This window comes from Alligator mississippiensis, chromosome 1 (assembly GCF_030867095.1).
Source record: "Alligator mississippiensis isolate rAllMis1 chromosome 1, rAllMis1, whole genome shotgun sequence".
Taxonomy (NCBI): domain Eukaryota; kingdom Metazoa; phylum Chordata; order Crocodylia; family Alligatoridae; genus Alligator; species Alligator mississippiensis.
In genome coordinates, this window is record NC_081824.1 from 145580952 (window position 1) to 145604526 (window position 23575).

The 23575-nt window shown below is 45.3% G+C and overlaps 1 protein-coding gene across 1 annotated transcript; it reads left to right on the top strand.

Moving 5' to 3' along the window:
• Positions 1 to 19715, top strand: LOC102577042 (sulfotransferase 6B1). Its single transcript, XM_006259394.4, has 7 exons — positions 1 to 259; positions 1572 to 1717; positions 7749 to 7838; positions 9190 to 9316; positions 10846 to 10940; positions 17469 to 17625; positions 18418 to 19715. Exons 1-7 carry the CDS (start codon positions 55 to 57, stop codon positions 18546 to 18548), a joined length of 951 nt encoding a protein of 316 aa, XP_006259456.1. The 5' UTR covers positions 1 to 54; the 3' UTR covers positions 18549 to 19715.
• Positions 19716 to 23575: the final 3860 nt, after the last annotated feature.

A 23575-nucleotide genomic window follows, 5' to 3' on the forward strand; every position in this document is an offset into this window, starting at 1 on the left:
CTAAAACACAGCCCGTGCCTCAGTCTCTCTCCACAGTTTCATAGAGAAACAAGCATGGATACGAACAGGAGGAGAACGCCTATTGAATTACTGAATGAGATATTGGCTAACAGTGAAAAGATGGTCCCAGAAGATTTGTTAATTTCCTATGAAGGAGTTTTGTATCCTGCCAATTTTTGCAGCCCAGAAAATTTCAAAGCACTTCAGTCTTTTGAAGCAAGGAATGATGATATAATCCTAGCAGGATACCCTAAAACTGGTGAATATTGCTAGTTTGCTACACAAATTAAATGTAACATGCTATACGTGTATTCATTGTATTGAATGCTGATGAATGATTAATGAATTAATGCAGTTTATGAAGATCTGCAGGGTCTGTTACGAAGATAGTGTTTTAGGGGTTTCTTAAAACAAGTAAGATAGTTTCTTCTGTAGACTGCCTACATTGGAGTATGTAATGTATTTTAGTGTGTAGGCAGGGGTGAGGTTTGGAATGAATTACTTCCATTCACTTAGTCTCCGCCTGAATAATTACATTTTTCAGTAATTATACATGTAATGTTTATTGGTTTAGAATATAGATACAATTTTTTGGTAAGTTTTTGGTAGTATCTGCTTCAGGTTGAATCTGAATTCACAAGCATGAAAAGTAAAAGATTGTAAGATCTAACCCAAATATCAAAAGAGATGTATTATTAAAATGCTCATTTATGCCTCATTTTAGATTTGATTCAGTGAAGACCAGAAATCTTTACTAAAATCAATGCCAGTTGATTCTGAGTGAGTTGAAAATAACACAGCAGGAACAGTTTTACCTTGATGGTGTTTCAAAGGTTGGAAGCTTGGAAAACAATCCTTTCACTTATAAATTGAACAAATGTGATTTGGAATGACAGGATCAGATTCTACCATCAGTTACAGTAGTATATATTTGGAAAGATTCCAAATTTACACTGGTAAAATGAGAACAAAAGAGTAATTTACCTCTTCAATATGAGTGAATCCAGATTTCACCTAACCTTGAATCATCAGTGCTGTTGCTCTGTTTCCAGCTAAACTGCTTTCTTTTGAGAAGCCATTATTGTATCATTTGCTTTTGGTAAAGTTAGTATTGATATAATGTTGATTGGCAAGAAACAGCATATTCAGTGGCAACAATTATCATTACTCTATGATTTGCATACGACTTTCTTTCACTGAATCAAGAAACATGCTTCTGAACATAGTGGCTTCTAAGTAAATTGTTCCTCACAAAGTAGATCATATGACACAACTCAGTTGTTCCTGTTTGTTATATTGGTCACAAATTATATAATCTGATGGAACAGTACTTTTCTGTTCATTGGATGCTGCTGTTTCAAAAAAACAGTAGGAAATGTTTCTGTATCACAATAAGATTTCTAGGTTTTCAGCTACCATCTTTGACTGCCAATTATTCTTTTGTCCTGGTTGTTGTTGTTATTATTATTATTATTATTATTTAAAGACAAGAGTATTTGCAAGCCAGCTAGGTTCAAAGTTGTAGTGAAAATTCTCAAGTCACAGTTTTGGAACTGGTTTCTTTTTTTCAGGTACAAATTGGCTTGAACAAATCCTGAAGGATTTGGAAACAACAGCTGGCAAATATACTGAAGAGGAAATTAATTCTAGAAACAGTATTGAAAAAGAAGTACCAATGATTTCACGGCTAGAGTTTGGAGATGAAAAGCAATTTCAGGTCAGCAAAGAATATTAGGAAAACTAATATCAGCAATGTTAACATGCACTGTTTGAAGCATCTGAGAATTGTTAAAAATATAATAGCTGTCTCAGGCTGTGGATGGTCCATTATCTCCCCAACTTTGTGATCAAGTCATAACAACAGGGATAGTCTAGCTGGGCTAGGGAGTTGTGAGAGTGCTTCAGATGTACAGAGCAGTGAGATTAATGTCAGATATAGTATTAATTGATTATTGAAAAGGATATCATAGAATAGTTTTGGGGCTGCAGCACGGTATGTTATATTACTCCCTGAAGTGGAAAATGATAATGAAAACAGAGCAGTGTGCTGACCATGGTCCAGTACAGGCCCTGCCATGGAGATTATTTTTCTCCAAAGCCAAAGTAATTTGACCAAAGTGGGGTGGGGGAGGGAAGAGCAGAGGGAACACTAAGTTAGTGGCATCTATGGATCATAGGATCATAGGAAAGTAGGTCGGGAAGGGATCTCATGAAGTCACGTAGTTTAGCCCCCTGCTCAAGGCAGGATCATCCCTAATTAAACCACCCCAGGTAAGTGTCTCTCAAATATGTTTTTTTTTTTTAATTTCTAGGGATGGAGAAACTCATGGACTCCCTCAGTGATTCAGGAAGTCCTACCCCTGAGCGTTCTTCCTGTCTCTATTACAGGTTACCTCTACATTGTAATCAGAAGTGTGATTGCCACATTAGCTTTAATCTGATGCTGGTAACACTAGCATTGAGAATACAGTGGCACAGACATCAACACACGTTGTACATTCCTACCGAACAGAGTTAGTATTAGACTTACAGAGGCTGTAGGTAGAGGCTAAAGCATTGACTCTTCCCTTTCCCCCACCTCCACAGTGGGTGACTTTTACTGATTTAGCGTAGTGGGGACCCCGGTTATTGCTCCAATTTCTTGCTCCTAAAACTAGCTTTGCCAGCTGTCGCAGGGCACCTCGGTGCCCCTGCTCCTATAGAGGAGAAACTGCCAGGGAGCGAGTGAGCGTGCCCTGGCCTGACATAACGAGCCCAGCTGAGGCTTGCTCAGGTAATGAGCGCAGCTGCGGGTTGCTGGAGCAACCAAGGGGAACCAGCTGCCTGTAGGAGGCAGGGCCTGGCCCTTATAAAGCTCAGGGCTGAGGCCAGGCTAGGAGTTCTCTGCCAGCAGCCAGAGAGGCAGGAGCTCCCTCAGCCGAGATATGGGGAGAAGCCCAATGGGCAAGTACAGCTCATGATAGCCCTGAGAGGATTGGGCACTAAAGGATTAGCCAGGGGGCTTTATGTTTGCGTTGCAGCCAGGAGGCTTGTGTTTGCTTTGTGTTTGTGTTATTACATCCGGAGGCTTGGGTGAGGCTGTAGGGGTTGGAGGAGGCCTCAATTATAGGGACCCCAGAGAGTGTGGGGTGCCCTAGCGCCAAGAGGGCGCATTATTTTCATAGCACCAGGGAAGGCGCAGCTCGCACGCCAGTGCGTGAGCAACTGGCGGCGAGGAGCGCGGCCAGTGGGTCACGGGCGCAACCCGTAGGTTGTAGACGGGGACCTAGACCCCGGATTGCGTGTGGGGGAACATAGACCCCGGCCCCAGGAAAGGGGCGGTATTATTGAGTAGCCCAGGGTGGGCACGGCGAGCCCCAAAGAGGGGGAGCGCCATTGTACGTTATTGAGTAGCCCAGTGTGGGCACGGCGAGCCCCAAAGAGGGGGAGCGCCATTGTACGTTATTGAGTAGCCCAGTGTAGGCACGGCGAGCCCCAAAGAGGGGGAGCGCCATTGTACGTTACTGAGTAGCCCAGTGTGGGCACGGCGAGCCCCAGAGAGGGGGAGCACCATACTGAGCAGCCCTAGAGAGCGGGGCCATATCGAGGAGCCCGAGACGGGCATAGCGAGCCCAGCCGCAGGCTAGTGCGGTAACACCCCTCAGACTGAGGCAGGGCGCCGCGGTTGCCCCGAGAAGACAGGGAGTAGCAGCGCGGTGAGCCAGGGTCAGAGAGGGTGCCCGTGCGGTTGGCCCATAGGACCGGAGGCCCGCTAGAGAGTCCCTGAGCGGAACCATACCAGCAGGGGAGGCCCAGAGTGGGCAAGACGAGAGCTCCAGCAAGAGGCTGGGCATGAGAGAGGGAGCCCAGAGTGGGCCCCATTAGAGAGGAGGCCCGGGAAGCGGGCGTATAGACCGGACAACGTCTATTACATCTGCGAGGCTTGGGGCGTGGTATTAGGGGGTGGTAGGAGCCACGCATAGCCCACAAGGCTAGGGTGTCTGGGGCACACCCACCATATCGGGAGACCCCCAGGGGGTCCGGAAGAACCGTGGGGACAGAGGTCCCAAGTAGCCGTGCCCAGGGAAAGCACAAGGCAGCCTCCCATCATTATATTTACCATCAAAGATGTGGCGGGCGAGAATTAGAGGGTGTCTTGGGCCGGCCTGACACAGAGCGAGGGACCTCAAGGAGATCACGGCCCTCTGCGAGGACCCCGCTGTGACACCAGCATATAGATATACCAGTGTATGCACTTTGATAGTTTTCCCTTTCAGGAGTTCATGCTTCTGAATCTTAAACTTCTAGTGTTACCCTAAACTAGGTGGATTAGAACTAACTTGGACATATTTACTGTTACTGCAATCATGCCTCTCAACAGCAGTATAGGTGTACCCAGAAATAGTTGGCAGCAGGACATCCTGACGAGTCTGGGGGGGATAAAACAGCAACAGAGAATTTTGGATTTATGGTCCCTCTTTGCCCATGATTCTTTCAGAGCACCTAAAGGCAAAGATTACTGAGTGTTTGCTATAAAAAGCACAGGTCAATAAATAAATAAAAAAACATGGACTGTGGCAGTATGGATGGTTAACAGTTGCTGGATGAAATGTTGCTTTCTAGGGCATAGGGAAGAGTTTCTTTGACAGTCAAATGCAGAATCAATAAAAGAAAATTCAGGAAATGAGCATTTAATCTTAAATGCATAATACTACTCAGGTACTCATGGATTCTGTAGCTAGTCCATGGCTGGTTCAGACTGCATGCACATTTCCTATACCATGACTGCATTTTTATCATTTCTGAAGTAACTGGCTTTTTGTATATTAAAGGTATGAAATTTATGGCTGCAGTTTACAGAGTCCTTTTACTAGTTTGAAGCAGTTTCATGATACAGGCAGTGCAAACAACAGCGCACAGATCTGCCAATGCATCTCACATCCAATACTAGGTAGGGAAGGAATTTTCTTTCTCAAAGTCCATCTCAGCTAAGATTCTTCTGAAATATATAGTTTGACTCTGTATTTGAACTGAATATGTCAGCCTGAATGATTGCCCAGGACAACTATGATGTTGACTTCTGCAGCCTATGTATGCACGTTATAAAAATACTTACCACACAACATAAATCATATCTACATTTTATGTGCCAATTTTTACAGTAGATCTCAACGTTTTTAACAAAGCAGGTAAATATCATTATATCCAATTTGCATATAGGAAAACTCACAAAATTAGAAGAAATTTACTCCAAAGCACCTGAGATATGTTTACGTGACACAATACATTGCTATGTAGAAATACCCAAGCAAAACTGAATAAGCTAGCTTGGGTACCAGAAGCAGCATAGCTATGTTGGACTCAAATGAATTTGCCCTGTCACTCAGAAGGGATAGCTAGGTTCACAGGATCATAGGAAAGTAGGGCTGGAAGGGACCATGCAAGGTCATCTAGATTATCCTTCTGTTCAAGGCAGGGTCAATCTGACTAAAGTATCCTAGCCAAGTGCCTGGTCTTGAAAATTTCCAAGAATGAAGATTTCACGGTTTCTCTAGTAACCTGTTCCAGTGCCTGATTACCCTCAAAGTAAGTTCCTCCTAATCTCCAACCTAAATTTGTTAAATATCAGCTATTCTATCTTGGTTATTCTGGGTCCTAGCCCTGTGTAGCAGAGAGGAAGAACCTGCTACGTTGAGGGACTTAACTGCAGATGCTGGCACCATGAGCCAACTGACCACCAGCAGCAGAAGAAGGGAAAGAGAGAGAGCACATGCCTTTGGCATGGGCATGCCTTGTAAGTGTGTATCGGCACCAATTTGCAAGGCAGAACACAGGCACTGGTTTAAAACTGCCGCAAGACAGCATCAGAGGGGGACCAGAAGTGAGTTCCTCACCACAGCTGAAACAGCGTGAGAAGGCGAATTGTCCCGGAAGAGGCAATTGGTGGAGACCTAATTTAGAGAGGCTGAGCACCAGAGCAGACTCAAAGGAGCCAGCATGATTACTGGAGAAGCATCCGTAGGAGGCAAAAATCAGTGATCAGAGTTGGATCGACGGCGAACATGAAAAACAAAAAGAAAAAGGAAAATAATTAAACCATGAGTGAGACAGTGTGGACTGCATTTAGGTGGGGCTAAGCCCAATGTTTCTTGCATAGAGAAAGGATACATGGGACCAAATAAGAATAAAGACAATTATTGCGGACATGGTCACTTCTAGCCCATGCCACCATTATTGTGACAGAGACTCTTGTAACTGAGTGAGGCAAGACAAATATGCATCAGACTTGACATTGTGCTATCAAGGTGGCATTAGGCAGGGTGTAGGGGAGGCAGTGCCCCAGGTCCAAGCTACACTGTGTGTAGGTGTAAAGGCACTAAAGGAAGAGAGGTCAACATCATCTTCCCCAACATTATTTTACATTGAAGACATAGAAGGAAAGAACCCTCAGCAACTTTAATAAGCTACACTGTCAACCAAACTGTCAGTCCATAAAGTAGCGGCCAGTGCACCTGGATGGAAAAATCTAAGCGGTGGGCCAAAGACCGGCACGAAAAGTTACACCCTGCCCTCCGTTTCTGCAGCTCCACCCAACTTGGTATCAAATTTGCTAAGTTTGTACTCTATTCCATTATCCAAGTCATTAATGAAAGGAATAAACAATATTGGACCCAGGACAGAACCCTAGGGAACCCCACTTGATGCCTTCTTCCAGATGGACTTTGAGCCATTGATGATTACTGGATATGTATGATGATCCAACTAGTTATGTATCTAAATCACAGTGAGTTCATTTAGTCTATATTTTCTTATCTTGTTAATGAGAATGTTGTAGGAAACAGTGTCAAAAACCTTGCTAGGGTCAAGGTATATTGTATCCAGTGCTCTTCCTCCATCCGCAGAGTCTGTCACCTTGTCATACAAAGAAATCAGATTGGTGAAGCATGACTTGCTCATGACCTAGACAGAACACTGTACTAATGCAGCTATTCTGTTTCTAGTACCCACACTAGTTTGAATGTACATTGAACTGCATTGTTCTGTCTAAGCATATTCCCAGTGAAAGAACTGAGAATAGAGCAACAGCCCACTGAGTATCAGTGCAATCCATGAACCACTAGCAGAGACTGCTTGCCCTAAGTGCTCTGAAGATGGAATTCAATGAGTGGATAAATAGGATTAAGCCATGGTGCTTGCAACAAAAAGGGACTGGATTTGACTCGGAAGGTCCCTTTTATCCAGAGCTGAAGAGCTGTTGACAGACATACTCTTAGTAAAAGTTACCACATGCTGCTGATGCAGACAGAATTACTTATTTTGTTTATCTGTACATGTTAAAAATTAGATTGTTAGCTGTTATACAGCTTATCTTACGTAACAAGTGCCCAAAGCCAGCTGGCTATCTCTAAAGAACAAGCTTCCTGTGTTTAGTCATGCTGGAATACTGTTGGAATGGACTCTTGCAGAATCTTTCCAAAAGAGGATCAAGAGGCATGAGTCCACATTCACTAAATATCACAAAAGGAGCATTAGTAATAGGACCTTTGTAGTTGCAGTTGAAAAAAAGGAAAACAAAAGGAAGGATTCATATTTGACTTAGAAAAACAATATTAATTTGGCTTAGATTGATATATATTAATAGTAATGAAATAGACTCCTCCTCAGTATACAAGAAAGAAATATTAATCTTTGAATCTAATTTTTAAATATAAAATTCCTAATAAAATACAATTCTATTAATTCCCTTTTTCTTTCTAACCCAATTAAAGATGATGAAGAAACTACCTTTCAGAAGAATCAACACCACCCATATCCTTCCACAAATCCTGCCACAATCTATTTTCAAAAATAAAGCTAAGGTGAATATTCATTTCATGTTTCATTGAATTTATACCTACTTTATGGGCATTTTGAGACCAGTTTAGGTTTTCCTTGTCTCTGTAATATGTGTTTTCTGCAATTCTTTCTTGGCATTTTTTGGGCGAACATACATTTCTGAATGTGAAGTGATACAGTGTTGTCCCCTGAGTCAGGAAACAAATAGCTGAATTAGTTTTCGCTTGGAAGTAAATAAATTTCAGACATTTAGCCGAGTGATTCTCAACCAGGGTGCCCTTAGATTCTCTCAAAGTTTTTGTGGGGTACCATACAATGTTAGCATTATTATGTATGCAAGCATAATTCACAACATCAACCCATCAACATTTCAAATAGCAATACATAATGTTAAAAACATTGACTTGTTCTAGACTTTCTTAGTTCTTTGCAAAAGAACAATTGTTCTACTGTTTTTCTATATTTTACACTTGTTTTTGACAAAATTTTCTGAGAGGTGACTTGAGTCTAATGAGGGATGTCTTCAGTCTAACAAGGTTCAGGAACACTGATCTATCCCCATGCATTAACACTGGCTCCTAATACTGATATTTTATATTGTTACTAGCAAATTGCCCATCAAGAATGATGCAGGGGGGAAGGCAGGCAGGGATGGAGCCCTGCATCCAGCCCCACGCCCCTCCTACCCCCCGCCGCTCTGGGTCCGGGCCTGTTCTACCCCCACCCACACTGCTTTGGGTCCAGCCCTGCTCTAGTCCCCCTCCCCGGCTACTCCAGGTTCAGCCCTGCTCTACCCTGCCTGCTTCTTTGCTTCTGCCTGGCCAGCATCTGCCTCCCTCCCTGTCTGCCTGCCACCTCCCACTCCCTGCTGGCTGTTCTTGGGGGGCATTGGGGCTAGGTGGTGGGGGGTGCTGCCACTGTGATCCCCTGCCTTCACCCTCAGGCAGAGAGGCATGGGGAAGCGCTGCTTCTCGGGTGGCTGGGGCATGTTCACCACCACCATAAACTTCTCCAGCAGTAGCTCAAACTTGGGCTTGCACAGCCTAAGCCCAAACTTGGGCCTGTGCAGCCAATTGCCACCCACCCTCTCAGCAGCACATGCACAGTTGGCCAAAAGAATTACGGACAGACAGACATATAGACAGACACCCAGACAGACAGACTGAGCCTTTTATTATATTAAAATTGATTCTGTACTAAACATTTTGGAAGGAAGCATCCTGCTAATGAAATAAAATTATATTAATGAAAATGACACTGGCTTTATTGGTTCTGTAAATAAGAATGAATTTTAGAACTATAAAAATTGTATTACTTTAAGATTTTTTACTGACTTTCAGCCAGTTAACAAACTTATTTACTTATTTTTTTTAGATACTGCTGCTGGTTCGCAATCCAAAAGATACAGCTGTCTCTTACTTTCATTTTTACAATGATATGCCTTTACTTCAATCCTTCAACACATGGGATGAGTACTTTACAGCTTTTATGAATGGAAAATGTGCGCTCCATTTTTTGGAAGCTATTCAGATTACTTGGTATCTAGGCTATGCTTGGCACTGGGCTTCAGGAAAACCAAAGCCAGTTTCTAATATCAGTTGCCCTATTATCATTTGAAAATAAATTCACTGTGGATACGTCTACACATCACCCTACAGTGACATTGTTACTGTGCCTTGCTTCATACTTTCTTTTGGAAGTACTAAAGCATGGCACAGTAACTGCCCATACTGTGCTGTGCACGCAGAATATGGTTAATTCTCACTGCTAAAACAGGGGAGTATGCCATTATGGTGAAATAGCTGCCAGTCATGTGTAGACCCATGTCATCCTAAGGTGATGTAGCACATTGCTATGGTGATGTAGGGTGATGTGTAGCTGTGCCCTACTTGTATTAGGGTTGTGCTCGATTTATAGTGGTGAAATGTGAAATCAGACTCTGGCTTCAGAAATCACTAAACTCATTATTAGCTGACTAACTCCCTCTAGGGTCTTAGGTAAATTGCTTAGGGTAGAATTTTATTTCTTTTCAGTTGTCTAAGTCACAATTTTTTAGTTGTCTACGTGGCACTTTTGTCACTTGCACACAGTAGCCATACACGTGTGTGCACATATATATTTGCACAGAGTAAATCCTGGATTACTTAGATCTGGGTGGTTCACAACCTATGTATTTTGCAGCACAGATTGCTGAATTAAGGGTATGCTACTTGGCTGCTTGCTGCAACTTTTACTTTAGGGGCTACTGCTTCTCCAGCTGGCTGGAGCTTATCAGTGGTTCTGCATAGCTGATCAGAGAAGTGGCACAGTTTGAAGTAAAAGCTGCAGAAAATAGCTGGAGCACCTCAAAGGGCCTGCACAGCTGTTTGCTTCAACTATATATACCTCCATCTAGTTTGGAAACCCTTATATTTGCAGGGGGATAAGGATAAGGGGATAATCCTGATAATCTTACTGTGATAAGTAAGTATTCCTGATAGGTAAGTAATCCTGATATGTATTCACTGTGTAAATGGATCTATGCACAAGATGTTAGCTTAGAAATTCAAATCTGATGAATCAACTCAAAATAACTTCACACAATACACATAACTGATTTTTTTTCTCATCTATGTATAATGTATTTGCTGTTTAGAAGGCTAAATGCTATCTACTGTTTCATATCTTTCAATAGCAATCTTTCAATCTATCAATACCTTAAGTGATCAGAGGAAGCAGACAGCTGGGGACTAAAATGTTTTCTTGTCTTGCTGTCCAGCTTGTTCACTAGATTGCCATGGTAATTAAGAATCACTTCCACACAGCTGGGGTGGTAGCAAATGGATGGTGAGACCATGTATTATTCCTGCTTAAAAGCAGCGGTGTAATGTATTGCCCTAGTTCTTTCTTCAGATCCTGTTAACTTGCACTGAAAAGCCAGCCTATCCTTACAAAAGAAGTATATGCTGGAAGTAACAGGACACCATCTCAATCAATTTCCCATTTCATTACTCTTACATTTTTAATATTTTCTCTCCTTGTTTTCTGTAGTGACCTGGGGCTCCTATTTTGAGTATTTAATTGAATGGAACAATTATATTGCTGATGACCATGTTATGGTGATAACCTATGAAGAAATGAAAGAAGTGAGTTATTGCCATTTAAGAGAAGTTTTATTTTGAATTTTATTTAGTATTTGCTACAGGAATACTTCATAAGTAGTAATAAGGTCACTACTAAGCCCATAAGCCTTTTCCCCACCTAAGTATAACTCAAACCAGAAAATAATTGCTTTATTCTACCTTTCAGTAAAAAACATTTTTTGAGCTCTTTGTACTGAAAAACGAAATCCCACAATGAAAAAATGTTTTTAGAGTTGTGATGAAAACCTCTCTTGATTAAACAAATAATAACTTTTTGTTTAAAAGGATTAAAAAAAAAAAGACAGTTATCACTGAGGAAATGTTGCTGGGGATTTTTTAACCCAGTTATCCTTGCCCCTGGAAAGTGGGACTCAAATTCACCTTAGCCTTGGTGTAGGCTCAAATGCACCTTAGCTTTGGTGCAGACTTTCTATGCAAAAGCAAATTATGAAGACAAGAGCATCACTGAAACCTGAATCCAAAGGCAGAGGTACTTTTGAATATATGAGGCATACATCTACTACTTTTCACCATTTCGAATTAATTTTCTGGGAAAATGATCCTCAAAAGCCAAAGTCAGTAAGTTGCTGTAACAATGATCCTCTTTCATCAGCCTTATACATTCCCTAGGTTTTGTGTAAAATCCTTGAAAATCAGTGGCTTAAAAACAAGGAACACCTAAAGTTCCCATTGGCTCCATGAACGGTGGAAAGCAGGTGGCATTTCTGAAAATCAGGTTCAATAGTCGAACTGCTCAAATCTTTTCGTTCTTGCTCTAGGAAAACTTTGATTGTCTGCAAGGGAAAATTTTGCCTAAGAGCACTAGGATAAAGCTATATATAGTAGGTCTGTGCAAAGTGGCTAGTATTTGCTTCAGATTCAAATTTGGCTGATTCGGGGGACAGTGGTTCAATTTGGTGATTTGACTCACTGTCCCGTATTTATTTGGCTGAACCTGATTTGGAGATTCGGCCATCGAACAGGGCCCATCCCCCGCCCTCTCGCTCAGCCCTATCAATGGCTGCCATGAGCCCCCAGAGTCCCTGATGGCTGCTGCAGCAGTGGGTGAGTGCAGGGCTTTTTAAAATTTTTTTAAGCCCCAGGGTGCTGGGGCCAGGCAGGGCAGCCATTGTTGGGGCTGGGAGAGCAGGCAGGGGTTGGGGGCACTCAGGGGGGCTTGGGCAGCAGGCAGGGGATGGAGCGGGTGTCCCCCCATAGCTCCTTCCCCTCTTCTCTAGCCCCACTCCCTGCTACTTACTGGCATGGAGCCCAGGTTCAGCTCCCTGGGGCGGTGAATGGGGACTGCCTGAATCTCCAAATCTCTGAATCTTTTCCGAATTGATTCAGAGAGGTTGAATTGATTTGGACATTTTTATTGGTCTCCTGAGTCAATTTGGATTCGGAGATTTGGCCACCGAATTGGCCTGAATCTCTTCTGAATCGAACCAGCAACCAAAGCTTTGCACAGGCCTAATATATAGTCTTGTTTATCCAAACCTCATGCAAGGAGTTGAAACCTAAATGAATGTAAAGTGTGCAAAATACTGATGGAACATACAAATTCATTTACCTATGTCCCAGGGGAACTGGGATGCCGGAAGAACCCCAGGGCAGCAAAGGCTCCCACTTACCACCCGCAGAGCCGGAAGAGCTGAAGGGAGCGCGCACGCCGAGAACGCTGACACAGATAATCAGCCAGGCATTTATCCGGCTGCAGCAGAGTAGCGGGGGCGGAGGACGCCTCCCAGGAAGAACAAAAGGCGGCCCCACCGAAGCGGCGGGGCGGATGAGAGAAGGCGACCGGAGGAGCGAGTGGGATCGAGAAGAGGAGCAGCCGCCACACACGGCGGCAGAGAGAGGAAAGGGCAGAGCCAGAGCTGGCTCCGAGAGATGGAGCGGAGCAACCGGCAGCAGCGCTGGTGGAAGGGCCAGCGCGTCAGTTACCGGCAGAGCCGGTGAAGAAACCGGCTACAGCACCAGCGACAGAGCCGGAGGAGGAGCCGACTGGGCAGCAGGCAGCAGAGCAGGTGGGGAACCCGACTATAACACCGGCCACAGAGCCAGAGAAGGAGCTGACAGGACAGCAGACAGCAGAGCCAGTGAGGAAACTGGCTGCTGCACTCACAACAGAGCTGGAGGCGCTGATTGGGTGACGGGCAGCAGAGTGAGTAAGGAAACCCATTGCCTCACAAGCGGCAGGAACCGCGGAGTACCCGGCTGCCTTGGAGGCGGTAGCATCGGTGAAGTAACCGATCTCATTGCAGACAAAAGAGCTAGCAGAGGAACCGGCTGCATCACGGGCTGCAGGATTGGAGCAAGTGCCGGGGCAAAAGGGCCAGGCTGGCGTCCCAGTGAGCCAGACTCCTGGCTTGAAGGCCAACACTGACGACTGGAAAATCAGGGATGGAAGAGGGCCGGCCAAGAACTACGTGGAAGACAGAGGAGGTAGGGCCTAAGGTGGCGAGTGGCTGGGGTGTAGGGGAGGACGGAGCCCCAAGACTACCTGCCAAGAAACGCGCCGGCTCTAGTGGTGACCCCAAGGGAGGACCGCCCCCACTGAAGTTACATTCAAAGTCGTGGCAGGTGAGTTCAGGGGTCCTCCCGACGTCAGCAGGGGTAACCTCTGGGGTCCACCTGTGAGCCCAGGGCACATAAGACCTGGGGCCCGGGCAAGGGTGGATCAGGGACACCTCGTAAAGCGAAGGTGGGTACAAAGTGGTGCATTGGCCGGGAACATGGAAGACCCAGACATGGCAGCTTATGCCAGTGCCCAACCCATGCCTATGACCACGGCTGATGTTCTTGGCCAGAACTTGCGGGCCCTCACCCAAATCCTCGATTCCCAGCAGCAGATGTTCGACCGCCAACAGGAATGGCTCTGACATAGCCAGGTGTCATTTAAAATGCCGAAAATGATGAAGGATGACGACCCTGAGGCTTACATCGAAGCCTTTGAGCGCCAGGCCCTGATGACAGGCCTTCCCCAGGACTACTGGGCCAGCCAGTTGGGGGCCTTGGTTGTGGGTAAGGCCCAGGCTGCTTATCGGGCCATCCCGAGAGATGAGGCCCAAAACTACGAATGGGTGAAACAGGCAATACTTTATCGGCTGGAGATCAGCCCTGATCACTATCAGTGCCTGTTTCAGGCCAGAAAAGGGCCCGACAAGAGACGACCCCGGGTACTACTGCAGCTGCTACGAGACCTTCTTGACAAATGGGTGAACCCCGTGGGGTCCGACCGTGAGGACTTGGCAGATCAGATCGTCCTTGAGCAATTCCAGGATGACCTGGAGGAAAGAACGCAGTGCTGGTTCCAGCAACACTCCCCGCAGAATTGTGAAGAGGCTTTGAAGCTGGCAGAGGCTTTTGCGGCGGCGGAGGCGAGCTATCCAAAGGAAAGGGGAAGCCTGGGACCGATGCTGGTAGCGCCTAAGGAAACAGGATGGCGGCGTCCCCCTATTTGGGGGGCTGGCAGGGATGTGGTGTGCTTCTGCTGTGGGCAGAATGGGCACCTATCCCGAGAGTGCCCCAGTCAGCCCGCGGAGCAGTGGGTCCCGGCGGACAAACCCCGAGGCTTCCCCGATCGGCGCCGTGGCCTGGAGGTAGATGAACCCTTGGATTGCAGCTATGCCAGCTGTGAGGGGAACATAATATGGAGTCGCCCGATCGTTAAGGCCTGGGTGGATGGACGCCCAGTGCAGGCCACTCTTGACTCAGGGTGTGCTCAATCCCTGATAAGGGCTGATATGGTTTGTTGGCAAGCGGGAAGAAAGGTCCCGCCAGTGACGGTGGCCTGCCTCCATGGAGAGGTTGAGCGTATAGGATGACAGTGGGTCCAGCTACGCGTCATGGAACACCAGGGGGAACTCCTGGGGGGGTGGTGCCTAAACTGGCATGTGAGATGCTGCTAGGCAGGGATTGGACACCCATTTATGATGTACTGGAGTGAGTGAGAAACGTGGAGCAAGCTCGCAAAAGAATGGGGACTAGTGAAGGATGGTTGGGCGAGGCCGAGGAGGACCCCAACGCCACTGAGGAATCCACAAGCCTCGACTTAGATGATATCGCCAGCAGCAGACAGTTTCAGGAGGCGCAGGTCGAGGACCCCGAGCTCAGAACCCTCTGGAGACAAACCCACGAGGCCGGGGATGAGGCCGGACCATCAACAGAAGAGCGCCCCAAGGCATCTTGATGGGGGGGTTGTGTCCCAGGGGACCTGGGACACTGGAAGAACCCCGGGGCAGCAAAGGGTCCCACTTATCACCCGCAGACCCGGAAGAGCTGAAGGGAGCGCTCACGCCGAGAACGCTGACGCGGGTAATTAGCTGGGCGTTTATCTGGCTGTGGCAGAGTAGCAGGGGCGGAGGACACCTCCCAGGAAGAACAAAAGGCGGCCCCACTGAGGTGGCGGGGCGGATGAGAGAAGGAGACCGGAGGAGCAAGTGGGAGCAAGAAGAGGAGCAGCCGCCACACACAGTGGCAGAGAGAGGAAAGGGCGGAGCCACAGCCGGCTCCGAGAGATGGAGCGGAGCAACTGGCAGCAGCGCTGGTGGAAGGGCCAGCGTGTCAGTTACCGGCAGAGCCGGTGAAGAAACCGGCTACAGCACCAGCGACAGAGCCGGAGGAGGAGCCGACTGGGCAGCAGGCAGCAGAGCAGGTGGGGAACCCGACTATAACACCGGCCACAGAGCCAGAGAAGGAGCTGACAGGACAGCAGACAGCAGAGCCAGTGAGGAAACTGGCTGCTGCACTCACAACAGAGCTGGAGGCGCTGATCAGGTGACGGGCAGCAGAGTGAGTAAGGAAACCCATTGCCTCACAAGCGGCAGGAACCGCGGAGTACCCGGCTGCCTTGGAGGCGGTAGCATCGGTGAAGTAACTGATCGCATTGCAGGCAAAGGAGCTAGCAGAGGAACCGGCTGCATCACAGGCTGCAGGATTGGAGCAAGTGCTGGGGCAAAAGGGCCAGGCTGGCGTTCCAGTGAGCCAGACGCCTGGCTTGAAGGCTAACATTGACGACTGGAAAATCAGGGATGGAAGAAGCCTGGCCAAGAACTACGTGGAAGACAGAGGAGGTAAGGCCTAAGGTGGCAAGTGGCTGGGGTGTAGGGGAGGACGGAGCCCCAAGACTACCCGCCGAGAAATGCGCCGGCTCTGGTGGTGACCCCAAGGGAGGACCCCCCCACTGAAGTTACATTCAAAGTCGTGGCAGGTGAGTTCAGGGGTCCTCCCGACGTCAGCAGGGGTAACCTCTGGGGTCCACCCGTGAGCCCAGGGCACATAAGACCTTGAGCCCGGGCAAGGGCGGCGCAGGGACACCTCGTGGAGCGAAGGTGGGTACAACCTACAATGGACTTTTGCAAACCAGGAGTTTGCATGGCTTCCTATTATTATGCTGACATACCACAAAGCATAATAGATCCAAGAATACAAAGATGGTAATCATCTGGTGGAAAAAGCACTTTTAGTTTGCAGTTTGGACAAGGTCAATGAGGGGTGATTTAAAGAATTAAAATTGCACAAAACTTGGGCAATCTCATTTCTCCTATGCCTGTTATTTACTACCTAAGTCCAGTACTAAATTCATTCAATGAGAAATCACCACTATACAATGCATACACACATTGGAGGTAGTTGACATTTTTCCATCAGAAAACTCCTCCAGCACAAAATACTTTTATAACAGATTCAAAATATTCCATAAGAACACACAGAGGGTACCAGTACCTTTGACAGAAACCAGGACAGCAAATAGCTGGGCCACTGACCAGCCTGCATGATTTCCTGTTGCTAACCCATCTACATATGTCCTGGTGCTCCTAGGCTGGCCCCAACAATAATGCTGGACCTTCCCAGTCTCCAAGCACCTGGATTCTCAGCGGCTCACCTGGAGAGCTACTGGGAAGCCTGAGCATAGAGGCTCTTCATCTGCCATAGTTTGGGCTTCCAGGCTGTCTTGGTCTCAAGCTCTTCAGGACAGACTTGGGAGCCCAAGGTCCCTAATATGCTTCCAATTGGTTTGCAAAAGGAAGCTTTCTAATTGTATTGACTTTAGTAGACCCTCTATGCAGAACCAACAGATTGTAGAGAACTCCTTCCAAGTTGTTCTCATGGGAGCACTTTGCGCTGCCTTTTACTTCAGCATTCCTGGGTGTATGAACATGCACAAGTAAACTCTCAGTTGTAATGATACCAAGTGGCAAAAAGTTGTAATGAAATCAACTAAGTTACATGGCATAACTTAGAGTTCAGTCCGGCTTTCTGTGTCTTAGCACTTATTTGGACAAAGAGCTCCACAGAAAACACACAGATGCCTCTCCTCATGTGGAAAAACCTCCCTGTTTTCATGAGTAATGAATTTGGGACTAGACCCACTGGGCATATATTCCCTGTATATTAAAATGCTTAGAATTCTTACAATGCTTAAGACATACAGACAGTTTTTACAGTCAGTCTGCTATGTATGAGCTGACAGAGATATTAATATAGTCATTCTACAGGCACAATACAAATAGATCTTCCTTTCTTTAGAACCAGACTTTGGGAATGAAAAAGATAGCTGAATTCCTTGGATTCTCCCTCAGTGATGATGAGATCCAGACCATTGCAGAGAAGAGCACCTTCAAAGCTATGAAAGAGAAATCCCCAGAAACCCATGGCTTGTTTGGAAAAATTATCTTCCGTAAAGGTAAATTCAGTGGTATAACAAGAAAAGTTAGCATCTGAGGCAGACACTTTGGGCAGGCTGGGGGACAAGCATGTGGTTCTAAGAGCAGAAGCAGGTTCTGAGAGGTCAGGCAGAGGTGTGGACTCTGAGAGCAATGTTTATGATCAGCTTACAATTTTAAAGCTGTCTTTGGATGAAAAGCTACATACAGACTTGAGGTCAAATACAAAGTAGTATAAATGGATGTAGCTTCATGTGGGTCAAAGGAATTGTACTAATTTATTACAGCTTTATACATGGTAATGTATTTATTTTTTAATTAAACTTGGATTTTCCTTTCAACCTTTGCTGCAGTTTAAAAATCCATCAGAATCTGAGGGAACCTCCAAAATTCTGTAACAACTCCCAAACTGTATACCCAACTGACAAAAAATAATCCTGAGCCATTAACAAATGGCATTAACACATCTCATTAACAAATCTTGTATATAACAAATTGGAGGTTTGTAATGCAAAATATTTCACAGCTATGGTATGACCAAAATGATAAAAAAGAATTTAAAGAATTATGGCAGTTTTTTTGAATTCCCAATGTGTAGAATAGCTTCTTCTATTTACGTCTTATATTGTTGAAAAAAAGTCTCAGGCCAGAGGCCACAAATGTAGATTTACCAAACCAAATGACATATTTTTAGGAATATGGATGGATGTTTACACATTGTGATGTGCCAAAAATATCAATTTACAATGGTAAGTTATTACTAACTTCAGCCAAGAAATGATAATGATGTATTTATATATTTGTGGTTGCAGGAATTGTTGGTGGCTGGAGAGAGTTCTTTACTGAAGCTCAGAACAAAGAAATGGACAGAAAATTTGAAGAGTGTTTAGGAGGAACTAAGATTGGAGAAAAGATAAAATATGGAATATACTGCAAGGCTTGAAGAGTAAAACATGCAGCCTTTTTAGAAGTTTTTTATTAAGTTTTTTTAGCTTTTGTACCATAAATCTATCTTAAATAGATCTTGGATTGTTTTCTAGGAATAGGTAAATTTAAGTTAGGCCAAGTTAACATAAATCAGGCTACAGGAAGTTGTGTAAAGAAGAGATGAGTCACAGGTGAGACAATGTTAGAAGTATAGGAAAGTTTAAGTCAGTTCTAGGAGACCTGGATATAGATTGGTGGTTTAAGGACAGGTAATAGTTCTAGTTTGAACATAGTATGCCAAAAGTCACATCCTTTTCAACCATAATTGAACCTTTTGTTTAGCTTTAGATAGTGAGGAGGGGAATGAAAAGGGAGGCCTTGCCCTAAGATGATGTTCCTCTTGCTACCTTTGTGCTGAATCTCCCAGCTGTAGATGTATGGAGACCAGTGCTTTTTAGAACTTAATCTCTGAAACTTGAATGAGATTTTCCTAAGAAGCTAGGCTTAGATTTCAGAATTTAAGATTTTAGAATCTGGGGTTTTAAGATTTTTAAAATTTCTTTTAAATGAGTAAGTATTGGACTAGATAAATATATATCTAGATATGTTCTTGTTGCTGCATTATTCACACTGTAGTAGCCTTTTTTTGCTATCAGTGTTCATTGCTCTTTTAATACAATTCTTCCTTCATACTCCTTCCATTGAAAGATTTGACTGGGTTTGGACAGGGGCTACTCAGATTTATCTTGGATCCCAGATGACCTTCAAGGTCAACAAGCAGCATCACCGAAGCAAATGTTTTTCCAAATATGATCTGTACACTTGTTTTTCCACACCAAAAAAGCAGATTAATCATATCAAATTCTATGTATACAACTGTAAACAATCATATTCTAGTTCTTGGTACCAGTAATTTAAAGCTGATCTGTGCTTTAGGTTTGATATTTCATATGCTTAATGATGTATACAATGTTACTTCTGGATGACACATCCCCAGATGATAATGATATCTTAAGGCAATGCCATACAGTGGGCAAATATATACAGTACACAAATTCAGGGCCCAAATCCCTTTAAAATCTAGTTATCATTTCTATGGTTTTAGGCACCTAAGACTTCTGGCCCATGTTACAATTATAGTGAGATTAATGTGTTAATCGTACAATAAATAGTAACAGTCCTACATCTGCAGCTGATTTATGGTGCCATAAAGTGGCAAAACAGTCACAAAGTTGTTCTGCACAATATAGGGAACATCTTTATGGCTTGTTTGTATAGCGCTATAAATTGAACGTGTAGCATGGCTAGACTGAGGGCTGTTCCAGGGCTGAGGTTGACAATTAGCTGATTGTTAGCACTGCCTCAGAGAAGCTGAGGTCTCAAACTGGACCTGGGGCTGTCTGGGGTCAGTGAGGACAGTCAGCTGACTCTTAGCCCTGGCCCTTGACAACCTCAGGTCTGGAAGTGGCTTGGGGCTGAGGGCAGCCCTAGGTCTGGGACAGATCCAACTCTGCAACATAAGCAGGTCCAAGGAGGTGATCCTCCCCCTCTATGCAACACTGGTCAGGCCACAGTTGGAGTCCTGTGTCCTGTTCTGGGCGCTGCACTTCAGAATGGATGTGGCCAGTATCAAGAGGATCCAAAGGAGGGCCACTTGCATGATCAGGGGGCAGCAGGGCAGACCCTATGAGGAGAGGCTCCGGGACCTGAACCTGTTCAGCCTTCACAAGAGAAGGCTGAGAGGGGGTCTGGTGGCTGTCTATAAACTTACCAGGGGGGACCAGCGGGGAATGGGGGAGACCTTGTTCCCCCAAGCACTACCAGGAGTAACTAGGAACAACGGCCATAAGTTGACTGAGAGTAGGTTCAGGCTAGACATCAGGAAGCACTACTTCACAGTCAGGGCGGCTAGGATCTGGAACCAACTTCCAAGGGAAGTGGTGCTTGCCCCTACCCTGGGGGTCTTCAAAAGGAGGCTAGATAATCACCTTGCCAGGGTCATTTGACCCCAGCATTCTTTCCTGCCATGGCAGGGGGTCGGACTTGATGATCTGCTCAGGTTCCTTCTAACCCTACCAACTATGAACTATGAACTATGATCTGCAGGATCAAGCTAGGAGGGACTCTGCAGTGGTGCAATTTGGATCAGAAGAATTTTATGCCCCAGCCTAAACATCACCATGCCAGGCATGCATTGTAGGTGGCACAATGTTTGGGCTGGGGCATAAAATTCTCCCGATCCTAATTGCACCATTCTTTTAACATCTGCCAGGGGCCTAGATCACAAAACATGACTAAATAGGCTATGGATCCTTAGTGAATGGAAGTGCCTTCCTGCAGCTCTGAGTCAAGTAACTAAGGCCTAAAAAATTCTGGGATTTCAAAGACCCTTCTCTCCAGCATTTCCCTCTGGCTAGCTCTGTGCAGCTCCTTGCTTATCATGCTGGTCATTTTAGATTGCTGTTCTGGGGGACCTAGCTTTCTTCATGCACTGTGCACTGAGCACAGACACTTAACTCAGGAATTTGGGGTGTGCACAGGGGCCAGGAATCTAAAAGTTAGACATTCAACACTGAAAGTCCATCTACAGTACCTTCATGCCAATCCTAGGAGTGCTTGCAGCACACCCACCCAACCACTCCTGTTCAGCTGTCTTAGAATGTTGGTCAGGGAAAAACCAACATGCGGTTTGAGACTTAGGTTAAGCACCAAACTGTTGTATGGCCAGTCAAAATTGGACAATTGGGTTCCACCTGGATCAATCAACAGTTACATTTATGACTGGGACAGGTATGAGCGTAGATTATCTATCAGACCCTGATAATTTGCCAGTTTAATCCTTTAACAAAATAACCACTTCCATTCACCAATAGGGAAGTGATATTTATTAACAGGGGCAAAAATCAAGCAATAATGGCAACAATGCAATCAACAACATCAATAACCAATAAGGATAAGCTATTGGCCTCCCAGGCCCTCCAGCCCTTAGGCTGTCTCAAGGAGGGAGGCACGATGCCTTTTAGCTCCCCTTCTGAAGAGGAAGCCTGAGGTCTGACACAGACACTTCATAATCACACTCACACACTCCTTCAGCTGGCCTCCAGGTCTCAGAAGTAGACACTCTGTCTTTACAAGCTCTCTCAGAATCAAAAGCAAACACCGTGTGCTCTGGATTCTCTCAAGGAGAAGACAGCCAGAACACTCCACTCAACAGCAGCAGCTGAAGACCCAGACCCCTGGTCTGCTCTTCTGAACCACTCCTGGACCTGTCAGAACAAAAGAACTGGACAGGAAAGGTCCTGTCTCTGAGCTCTGGTCAACAACTGACCATGACAATGAACACCCTATTACTTCCTCATTCACGGGTGCAAATACAGTGCTGAAGATGCCACCGCTGCTGCCTCCCTTCACATCCCCGGCGCTCACTCTCCGCCTGCCTCCTGGCTCTGCCCCCCCATGAATATTTGAATCCACAAACCTGGAGTTTGTGAATAGCAAGGGTTTCCTGTATGTGATCAACAGCAGCAACTGCAAATGCTAAACTGAAGACCCTGACTTTTGGTTAGCAACCCCTTTTAAAGGGATAAATCACCCCGTCCGAGGTGACCAATCTTCACATAAGCATGCCTGTCAATCACTCATCTTGTTACAAACTTTCATGCAGTCCACTTGTTCACCAATCAAAATCTCAGTCACCTCAGAAGTGGCACAATCACTTAACTGTAAATCATACCAAACATGCCCGCCACTTCTGCTATCTTAACCATGCATGCTTGGTAATGGATCCTAAGTCCATTACCGCACAGAAGTGAACAGTTTACACTTTACTAGAACCTTTTTAACAGGATGCAACTGCACATGCTTCATTCTACACAATGTTCATAACCACACTACACAGGACAACTGATGTATCAGAACTCTGCCCTAACAAGAGAGGCCCTAGTGCATTCCCTAGCTCCACTCCTAGGCCTTCTGTCTCAGGGTGTTTATGGAACATAGAGCTACTTTAAGGTGGTTCCAATGACCTTATTTCCTGTTTTGGCATCTGCTGAGCAGAGTTGAGTGGGTAGAGAGTACTTCTTGGTGGTGTTCCTTGACTAGGCACAAAAGAGGAGGAGAAAACCTAGGCAGAATATTGCAAATGTGTGTGTGTGTGTGTGGGGGGGGGGGGGGTTATAATTGATAAATTTGGTCATACAAGATTGTTCTCAGATTCTAGTCAATTTATATTTTGAGAGAGACGTTAGGAATGACAGGTTTGATTTGCTATTGCCCATAGCCTCTGTAATCACTTGGGCAAAGGTCTGCAAAGCTCTGCATTCTGAGTTAGAAGCATTTTACGTTCACTTTGCCTTTATGCACACAGCACACAGCAACAGAGAATGAGGCCTGAAAATGTGATGGATGGGTAGGAAATTTGAAGTTTTCCTGTGGGCTGGCAGGGATGGCAGTGTTTGAATAGCCCCTTTGTCTAATGTATGCCCCTTTTAAAGGTAATGCTAAGCAACATGCCCTACACTATTTTCAAACACAGCTAAAAGATAATTTTTCACAAGTGTCCATACAAAACAGTATACTGCATTATATTACTTAAAAGCCCCTTGAGGCGCCAAAGATAAAAGTTTTATGAAAAGTATACAAGGTAAAACCAACACAGAGGATAAGACCTGAGCTTTCCTTACAACCTAAGGAAAGCTGCAGCCCCAGTATGCCCTAGGTTTCCATTTATCTGAGTGTCTTTTGTTACAGTTATCACTGACAAAAATTCAGTTAGGGACTCATATCATTTTCCACATGCTTGTTCTCAGGTGTTTGAACAGTAGTGATCTGTTCTGTGGCAGCCTTCCTTTCCTACCGGACAAAGAGTCCCTCTTTCATCAGGACGCACTGGTATATTCCCTTTACCAGAAGAAATGTTATTCTCTTGATATTTTTCCTCAACCACAGTTTGGGGGAAGGGAATGGGAGGAAAATCTTCACGTCTGAGCAGATGGTCAAAGATGATGGATGACTGCATTCCATTAGTTGTGGGGGGTGCATAAT